At 54.2% G+C, this 9,880-nt stretch overlaps 2 protein-coding genes across 2 annotated transcripts in view; one reads left to right on the forward strand and one right to left on the reverse strand.

Annotated features, from left to right (window-relative positions):
* The first annotated feature begins 2,408 nt into the window (after positions 1 to 2,408).
* Positions 2,409 to 4,102, forward strand: SETTUDRAFT_118230 (uncharacterized protein). The gene is made up of 2 exons (XM_008029605.1): positions 2,409 to 2,975; positions 3,015 to 4,102. The coding sequence occupies exons 1-2, from the start codon at positions 2,424 to 2,426 to the stop codon at positions 4,095 to 4,097; spliced, it is 1,635 nt and encodes a 544-aa protein (XP_008027796.1). The 5' UTR covers positions 2,409 to 2,423; the 3' UTR covers positions 4,098 to 4,102.
* Positions 4,103 to 4,145: 43 nt separating this feature from the next.
* The window catches only part of SETTUDRAFT_172271 (uncharacterized protein), a gene marked incomplete at its 5' end in the record, with an annotated part of 8,516 nt that continues 2,781 nt past the window's right edge, over positions 4,146 to 9,880 (reverse strand). The window contains 4 exons of the mRNA XM_008029606.1: positions 4,146 to 5,050; positions 5,097 to 5,450; positions 5,498 to 6,507; positions 6,555 to 8,188. Of these exons, the coding sequence (XP_008027797.1) occupies positions 4,238 to 5,050; positions 5,097 to 5,450; positions 5,498 to 6,507; positions 6,555 to 8,188 (3,811 nt within the window). The 3' untranslated portion in view covers positions 4,146 to 4,237. The remainder of the gene's footprint in view (positions 5,051 to 5,096; positions 5,451 to 5,497; positions 6,508 to 6,554; positions 8,189 to 9,880) is intronic.

A 9,880-nucleotide genomic window follows, 5' to 3' on the forward strand; every position in this document is an offset into this window, starting at 1 on the left:
GCTACTATCGAAAAGCGGTGACATCGTCATGTGTTCGCGTCTATCCCTTCAAGGCCCGCTTCGAAATAATATTTCCGCCAAACCTTGCCTTCATAGCTAGCCACGTCCCCGGCTCCTTATGAAGACGCGTCAGAAAACCCTCCACATCCCTCTTGATGAAACGCAGACTTCCAAGCATTGCATCCGCGCTCTGAGACATACTCTTCAGCTCGTCACGGATATGTTCCTCGGCCATACCGCCATCATAGGAAAAGATCTCATGCATTTCGTGGTACGCATGTATGTCTTGACCGGCACCCTCCATGAGTGCATCCAGGTCCTGCGGCAGACTACCGACGCCACTCACACAGGGGTCCGACAGTTTCTGAAACAGATTCTGGTAAATCTGCAGCATTTGGAATGCGCGGCCGAAGAAGCGATTCAGCGGCGAGATTTCGCTCGCAACGACATTGTACAAGAGCTCCATTTTGCGCAACAGCACGCCCTTGTCGTTGAGCAGGGACGCCGCTGTCGTGTTTTCGCATTCCAATTTTTCAACGAGGTTGGAGAAGACTTCGCTGAAGGCTTCGCTTTCGGTTTCAACCACAGATGCGTGCGATTCCAACTCTGCGAGCCTGGCCTCGATGGCGGCCATAGCTTTTACATCTTCAGCTCGGAGACTGGCGAAGATTTCAGCCGCGCGTTGGTTCTCGTCCTGCAGCTGACGAATGGTGGATTCTTGGTTCATCAGCTCGCGTTGTAGATGCTCGTTTTTGGCTAACAGCTGGTCATTCTTGGCTGATAGTTCGCTGGCTGTAACTTGATTCTTTGTCGCTAGGGCGAGACTGCTTTGGTAGCGCTCTGCGCGACGCCGAGAGTCTTGTGAAAGCTCTTGGTAGTAGTTGATTTGGTGCCGGGCCTGATTGAGGTCGACTTCGCAGTTCTCGATATCGTTAATTTTGGCAGCTAGTATTTCTTCGCTGGCTTTCAGTGACGTTTGCAAGGCTGCGTTCGTGGCTTGCAGGTCTTTCTCGCGAGCCTCTAATTGTTCAATCAACTCTTGCGCTTCCTTGAGCTCATTTGTCGCCCGGAAATGAATCTGCACCTCCTTTGGGACAATCTGTTCCATCTCGTGGCCTTGGGCTCTCGCATCGGAAATGAGTTGGGCGATTTGCCGTTGCAAATTCTCCTGGTAAGTCATGGTAGACGTAGAAGCAGTCATGCTGAGTCTTTTCAAGTTGGATGCAACCCGGATCTGACAAGAAGGAGGAAAAGAGATATATTAGATATATCTTACAAGTACACATCGCTTGACATTGTGCAAAAAGTAGCGCGTGGCTGCCTACAGTCTCTACAAACAATGTGTGTAGGGGCGTTTTCACACATGGTTGGTTGTGAAACCCAATAGGTAGTCTGTGAAGGTTGCTGCATTGTAAGTTCATGTTGGATTGACTATGTCTCAGACAGTGATTGCCACGTGATCTCGAAATGATCAACTGGGATGCTTGCTCTGAATAACAACACCTAAGCCCAATCTGCAAGTTGCATACTATACACATCCTAGATTTTCGACTACCTCGAGATAACCAAGGGCTCCATTCATTGAGATTGGATCAACTAAGTAACTATATTCTGGTAGCGCTGTGTTGTAACGCTGATTATGGAGAAACGTTCAGCAACACACGATAAACTTGCATTTTTTATTTTGCAAATTTCAGCCTTCGATAACACATCCAAAAAAAAGATATCTTGAGCAAAAGGTTAGTACATTACGAGGGAGAGAGATGATAGGTCACACTAGCACAAGCTTTCCTGCGTACTACCGGGATTCATGGGGACAAGGGCGACAGGCGGGCCCAGGTAAACTCCACTTCCTAGTTTACACATGCTCAATAAACCTTAACAGCTTCCCCTTGGCATGAAGTAAGCTGTTTGAATAGTCTGTTCTAAAATCCTACCCACTCACATAAATTTGCTGTGCGTTTGTTAGATACACAGCAGCATGTCAAGATACCAGTGACGTCACGCTCCCCCCACCCTTGTTCAGCCAAGCATTGTATGCTTCGACGACATCCCAACATGGCATCGCCATGTCTTCCCGAGCGCCATACAACTCCGATTGCCCTCAGACCTAGTGCAGAAAGCTAAATCGGCTATGTCTCGATAATTGAGATATCTGTCGCCCATATCCTTTTGTGCACCTGACAACCGACGAGGAAGTACGGCTCCTCCAGCAGCGTGGGAGACAAAAGTACTCAGAACACCCAATTAGTACCGATATGAGGACATCCAATTTCAGCATCCTCGCTCTCTGTGCAGTTTTAACGACAGCATGCGATGTGGCGCATAACAACACCTACGTCCTGGACGTCAGCGCGCTCCAGCAACCGTTTCCATTCTTTTTCCCGCCCCAGGAGGCAGTAGACACAAGCGCCCTGTTCCCCATGCCTAAGTGCAAAGGCTTGACGCTGGAAGAAGCCAGCATCGACCAGATCCAAGGGTATCTAAGCAGCGGCATGCTGACGTCAGTCGAGCTGCTGAAATGCTACCACGATAGGATATTGCAGGTAGACGAGTACATCAACTCCATCATGGAGCTGAACCCAGACGCCGGGGCCATCGCAGCTGCGCTCGACGCAGAGCGTGCAAAGGGCCGTGTACGCGGTCCTCTCCACGGCATACCGTTCCTCGTCAAAGACAACATTGCCACCAAAGACCGCATGCAAACGACGGCGGGCAGCTGGATGCTGTTGGGAAGCGTGGTGCCCCGTGATGCGCATGTTGTGGCCAAGTTACGCGAAGCCGGTGCGCTTCTCATGGGCAAAGCCACACTCTCTGAATGGGCCGATATGCGTTCGAATAACTATTCTGAGGGCTACTCTGCAAGAGGCGGACAGGCCAGGAGTCCGTACAATTTGACTGTCAATCCTGGTGGAAGCAGCACGGGCAGCGCAACAGCCGTGGCAGCGAATATCGTGCCGTTTTCCCTAGGCAAGGTGGCTGTGTGACTGCTTCTAGGTGTCTGGTTCTAACAGTGCATAGGCACCGAGACCGACGGCAGTGTCATCAATCCCGCCGAACGCAACGCTCTGGTAGGCATAAAACCCACAGTGGGCCTCACATCGCGAGCAGGCGTCATCCCAGAGAGCATCCACCAAGACACAGTCGGCACGTTTGGACGAACCGTCCGCGACGCTGCCTACGCCTTCAATGCCATCTACGGCGTCGACGCACGCGACAACTACACGCTCGCCCAGCAAGGCCACACACCCACCGGCGGCTACATGCGCTTTCTCACCGACCAATCCTCGCTGAAAAACACTACTTTCGGCCTCCCCTGGCACAGCTTCTGGGTGCACGCCGACGCCGCCCAGCAAGCCCACCTGCTCTCTCTCATCTCCTTTCTGGAAACCGCCGGCGCCACCATCCTCAACAACACCGAACTGCCCAACTACAAAACCATTGTCTCGCCCTCGGGCTGGGACTGGGACTACGGCACCACCCGCGGCCACCCCAACGAATCCGAATACACAGTCGTCAAAACAGACTTCTACAACAACATCCAGACGTACCTGTCTGGCCTCGAGAACACCAGTATCCGCTCCCTGGAAGACATGGTCGCGTACAACTACGCCAACGACGGCACCGAAGCAGGATATTCCTGGCCGCGCGGCCATCCGGCTTTTTACTCTGGCCAAGACGGGTTTCTGGCTTCGCTACGCACAAAGGGCGTTATGGATGCGACGTATCATGCTGCGCTGGCGTTTACACGGCACAGTGCGCGCGAAGCGGGGATTGATGCTGCGCTGGCGAATGAAGGGGGTCCGAGGCTGGATGCGCTGCTTGTGCCGCCCGATGTAGGACAGTCGTACCAGATTGCTGCGCAGGCTGGGTATCCCGTGGTTACGCTGCCGGCGGGCGTGCATGCGAGTACCGGGATGCCGTTTGGGCTTGCGCTCATGGGGACGGCGTGGAGTGAGGCGGTGCTGCTGAGGTGCGCGAGCGCTATTGAAGATGTCGTCGTACGCAGTGGGCATGGGAGCACTGGCAAGATGGGACGCTCGCTGCCGAAATGGCATGGCTACCTCGAAAGGAATGTACCAGTCAGAAATATATGAGTAAGAATAAAGGGGGAATCTCAGTTGTGAAAACCAAAAAATAATAAAGGGTTATAATTATCTCTATATGTATCTTTTCAGAAAACACCTCTTATTATACGACGGCGTAGGCTTAGTGTGTGCATGACATTTTTCTAAACCTAGAAGATATCCTCCAACCCAGCATCGGCCCACGCCATCTCGCCCTTTGCCACACGGTCACGAATCTTCCAGTATTCGTGGTTGAAAATCCAGTACTCCTCGCCCGTGATGTCGCACCTTCCCTTTGAAAACCATCTTGGCGTGAATTCTTTGCCCTCGGCCTCGCGCTGCCGCCTGGTAGCACGCTGCTTCTCCTCGACGCGGTTCTTTTCCGTGGCAGCAAATTCGTACTCACCGTCTTCCATGGCACGCTGATCGGGCCGGAGTCGCGTGTCTGTTGGTGCAACAATCGGGCGCAGTTTGTCGGGAATGGCATTGAGGGTCACCACAAAAGGCGTCAGATTGAAGGGGATGTTGTTCGGGCGGTCGTTGGCTTGCCAGACAAGGAAGGCTTTGTTATCGTCATGTTTGGACGCCTTGCCACCTTGGTCGATGTTGGCATCCTCAAAGCCAGGAGTGAACCTGGCGTAGATCTTGTCATTCCATCGTCCACCGATGCTCCAGCGGACCCTGTTTTCTGCATCCAAGACCTTGCCAACTACCTGGTATGCAGAAGAGGCCTTCCAGCCACGGGGCTTGAAGTCGAGTATGCATTTCTCGCCCGTCGTCCAGTTGGTGATTTCCATGGGACCATAGTTGTCGATGACAGGGTTGCCAGTAATGATGCCAATGACGGACGAGGTCACCTTCTTCCAGGTATACATCTCCTCCTTTCCGCCAGTCGCGGTAGGCCGTAACCGCAGGAACCAGGTACCAAGTGGGTTAATGTCAAAAGATTTGCCGTAGAACTTTGACTTTACCGCAGATTCGCCCTGATAATTGTCAGATGGTGCTGTGATGTCTGTTTTCGACACTTACGTAGTAGTCCCACTGCTTCGACTCGGCAAAGGCAGCACCAATTGGTGGATGGTGGCTGACCTGCTCAATGAAAAAGCGGTAGCCCTTGTCCGGCCTAGCATACTCATATGTCTCAGCAAGCAGAGGGTTGAAAGGCTTTGCAACACGTCCAATAGTCGATGCGTATTCTGAAGCGGCAAATGCAGCAATATAGAGCAGACGCTCGGTCGAGTCGGCTCGTTGAGCAGCGGTGTCGAGGAGGTCGGTGTATTCCATGTCCTCCGCCACACGTTGAAGCAGCGAGGTTGGCTCGTTGAAGGATACTGGCAGAGTCATCTTGGTCATGTCCTTGCCAATCATAGACTTGAGAATGCCCTGACCAGCCGTTAGTATTGCACAAAGTAGCTGTCAAATCAACATACCCAAAGTGAAACCTTTGGTCTATCGTCTGCATCCATAGTCAGGCGTTTTCGTGGACCGTCCTCGTATCCTGCCCATGCTGTGGCTATATCCAAAGACCTCTTCTCAAATAGATCGTCAGCAGAGACTGGGACGTCCACTTGCTCGGTGTGAGAGGTGCTGGGCCGGGGCATCTCCACAACCTCGACTTCTCCGGCACCAACAGCATCAAAGAACTCATCATCCTCTGACTCTGTGTCGGAGATGTCGGCTGCGATGTCAGCAAAAGTGGCCTTTCTCCTGACCTGCTGAGCTTTGGCAGCTGCTCCCGGGGGCGCCAACAACTCGTTTTGCTGTGCAGCATTCTCAGCAGCATCAGCAAACTCATCCTTCTCTTCCTTGGCTGGCGTGCCAGGCTCGCTCTTTTCATAGTCTTGCAGCGCTTCTCGTAAGGCCTTTTTCTGCTTTCGGCGCTTTTCCTCCGACTCGCCGTACCTATTCTCAAGCTCTTCCTGCTCCTTGGCGACCTTGGCCATGCTCTCTTCCCACATGCGACGCACGTTAGCCTCACGATCCAGCCGGTACTGCCAGTAAGCGTCGCGGTCCCTAGAGATTCTGAGTAAATCACCGATAAGGCCTTTGAGGTTACCAATGGCTGATTCGTACGAGGCCACCGCTTGCACCATGATGGGATCGGAAATCTGCATGTTTGGTGATCGCTCCTTTTCTTTTTGCAGCGCTACAGAAACCGAAGTTAACAAATCCAGCTGCAGCTTTGCCGACTGTGCTGTGATGTTGAAGGCATCCTTGCTCTGAGGCTTCATCTCGTGACTACTCGTATCGTCCCCATAATCGTCGTCATCGTCATCGTCGCCACCAGCGGTAGCTGGACCCATTTGGCTGACCATTCTGTCCAGGCCCTGGCTGTGCATGCTAGGCTCGTAGGTGCTTCCAGGGTCCTCCGTGACACTGACCGCAGTACGAGAGGATGTGGCATCAAGGCTGGAGAATGGGACACTCAGAGTCGTTGGCGCTGCAAAGGTAAGTATGCGGAAATTGAGTGCTTCTGGGGCGACTTACAAGAAAGATGTTTCGCGCTGTTGGCTAGTTTGGAGCTACCGAGACTGGAAGAGTCTCCTTCGCCCTTGATCTGCTCGATCTTGGCCTGCTTCAGTATCTCTTGGTCCTGCGTCGCTCGCTTCTCTTCTTCCCGCGCTTCGTCCTTGGCCCACTGGATCGCGTTGTTCAGTGCCCAGTACCATCGCTTGGCCTCGACTTGATGATTTGCTTTGAGGTGGTACTTTACAGACGATTTTCCCTGAATCTCAAAGCGCTGCTTGTCCTGGGGATCCATGTACAATTTGGCTATCCGCATGTTGATAGCGCCACGGCATGCAGATCCCGTGTCGTCCTGGTGCTTGTAGTAGCTCAGCACGCCGTCCTCGAGGACAAACCAACGCAACTTGTATCCCGATGTGTAGTTTGTCCACTTCTTCAGGTATCCCTTCATCTCACGCGATTCCTTGGCACCCATTCCAGTTTCTGCCGCCGCCTGTCCTACTGGCGCACCGGCGAGAATGGTCTTTTCCTGTATTCCTCTCTGTGCGGCAGCAGCAGCTGGCGATCGCTTGAGGATGGCGCGGGTACGGTCGTCTTTGGTGTAGTCTTGAGGAAGCTTGCCTTTGCGGTCGCGGCGGAATGGATCGGCACCGTTCAACAGGAGCAGCTGGGCAAGCTTGACGTCCTTTTTCTTTGCAGCTTCGTGCAGGAGCGTGCCTCCAGCATCCATGACGACCGGATCGGTCGCGAGCTCGCCGCCATTGACGTCGAGGGTGCTCTTTATCCGGGCGTCTTGCAGTATCTTCTCTAGTGCATCCATGTCCCCCGAAGCCACCATCTGCTGTATCTTCTTCACGTTTGTGTCGATGAAAATGGAGCGTGACAGCTGCAGAAGCTGGAAGATTTCGGGGGTGCGGGCGAGGTCGAGCGGTGTCTGCCCACTGTAGTTGGTGACCGAGTCGTTGATACCCGGCTGGTCGAGCAGCACGCGCACGACAGCAGTGCGGCCGAGGGTGGCGGCGAGGTGCAGCGGCGTGTTGCCATCGCGGTCGCGGCCATTGATGTCAATGGGCGAATCCGGAGCTGAAGTGGCATTGGACAGGACAAACTCGATGACGGGCAGCTCAGCACACTGAATAGCGAGGTGGAGGATCGACGTTCCCTCTGTGCGAGCGGTGGGCAGCTGCATTATCGAGGCCCTGTTGTTGGTCTCGCCATCGGCGGTGGGGTTTGACTGCTCGCGGATGGCGCGTGAGATTGCTACCGTATCGCCATTGCGCAGGGACTCGAAGACTCGAAACAGCTTGACCGACTGTTCGATGGATGTCGACTTTGTGGGTGACGTGGGCGACGTTGGGGCGGCGACAGCGGCGGCGGAGGCGGAGGCGGAGGGGGGATTGAGGCCATCCTGGCTCGCACCGGCATTCGACATGCTGGCAGAGAGATGGGGGTGCTTCTTGGACAGGCTGCGGCCGTGGCCGTGGCCGGGGTTGGTGCTGTGTCCCTTGATTACGGCGGCGTGCTGCGATGTGGTCGAGGTAGCTGAGCCCGGCGGCGAATTGTCGCTGGGACTGGGGTCGAGCGAGTCGGCGTCGGTCCTGGAGGAGACGCGAGACAGCAGGTTCTTGACGCTGGCCGACTTGGAGCGCTTGTGCCTGCGTGGGCGGTCAAAAGTCGTCCCGGCGTCATCCACAGCCGTGTCAACGCCTCTCCCCGCCATGACGACGGCGAAAGGCTTGGGGCCGAGCACTTACCCTTCCATAGCTACGTGATTGGCCGGCCAGCCAAGCAATGCGGGCCTCAGCCAGACGAGGGCGGAGATGAGGGGTTCGGCAGGCTCGACGGGGGCGGACTGGCGTCAGATGCAGAGGGGCAGAGAGAGCCGCCGACGGTGGTTCCAGGAGGGAGTTGGGTGTATGTGTATGTGTGTATGTGGGCGTATGTCTGCGCGACTGGTACGGCGGCGGGGCTCTCCCAGGCTTTTGGGGGGCGGAGGGGGGAATTTCGTCAGGGGCGCCGCCCTCCCTCCAGCGCTGCCGCCCTTGCAGCCAATCACACGCGGCCTTGGGCGCGACCGTGCTCGACATAGTTGTTTACTGATTATCGCAACATGGGCTGCTTTATTGCCTTGATTATGTGATGGGGTCCAAGCAGCATACACGCACATGCACACAAGAGACCGGCTGTCTACAAGTCCGCTCTTGGGTTCCGGGTGCTCCATTATACAGCCAACCCAGCCTCCTCTAGCGTCGTTTTGGCGTGTACCATAGTGCAGACACTGCCCATTGAAGGAAAAACCAACACCAGCGGTTCCAGGCCTTCCGCCGGATGCTGACGGTCCGGTCCGATTGTAACAGCCCTGGAATAGCCCATGGCAATTTGCCCAGAGTCAAAATAGGAACTGTTTATGCCATTCGTCACCTCGGCAACTTGACTTGATTGGCGGGCAAGACGAATGGCAGACGAAGTACATAGGGGGACGAAGACCAAGGTGAGCACTAAGTATCATTCTTGACAAGGCGATCTGGAAGGCTGTGTGCCCCTGAGACTCCATGACTTGTGGCATGCTGCTATGTTTAACATGGCCATGCGTGTACTGTAGCTTGGCGTGTATACGGACATGGGTACGGAGGTGCCTCACAAAAGTTTTGTCCTGCCAAGAATAATTTAGCCGAAATCTGGCCGCTCTCCTACACAACGCCTATCTCTCCCCTCTATATACTCATTACCACCTTGTAGCTCAATTATCTTTGGAATATGTATAAGAATACGCTCAATCCAAGCTTGGATCTTAGCTTGTGGGAGATCTCTCCAGCAATTTAGCCAGATTCTAGTTGCCTCCGTTCTTGACTGTGGAGCTCCTTTCTTTGTAGTCTCTCTCTTCATGTAGAACCAGCATGGCTCAATACAGTTACAGTCTGGAGAGTTGCCAGGCCAAAGTAGTCTCTCGACGTTGGATAGACTATAGACAACGTTCTGATACTGGTGGGCGTGCCCAGGTGCCTTATCCTCCATAACTACGGTCTGAGGCCTATCTTGGAGGCACTCTTTGGCGAAAGGAATCAGCTTTGGGATCAGAACGCAGCTCTGATATCTCCACCAGTCTATACCGCCTTTGGACGAACGCACTAGCTTGCCTGTCTGCTCTGTCCATCTCCATTGAGGCTTCCTGCCAGGCTTATTACGTAGTCCTGTCCTTCTCATAGATGTGGACAGCTCCCACTCCTCTCGCTGGAGAGGCTCGAGCTCAGCGTTAAGCTGCTCAATCTTCCGATCAGCGTCTTTTTCTCCACGTTTGTCTCTGGCTGATAAATATGGCATGGACCCTTTGTCATACGAGAAACAGC

The sequence above is a fragment of the Exserohilum turcica genome, assembly GCF_000359705.1.
Source record: "Exserohilum turcica Et28A unplaced genomic scaffold SETTUscaffold_3, whole genome shotgun sequence".
NCBI lineage: Eukaryota > Fungi > Ascomycota > Dothideomycetes > Pleosporales > Pleosporaceae > Exserohilum > Exserohilum turcicum.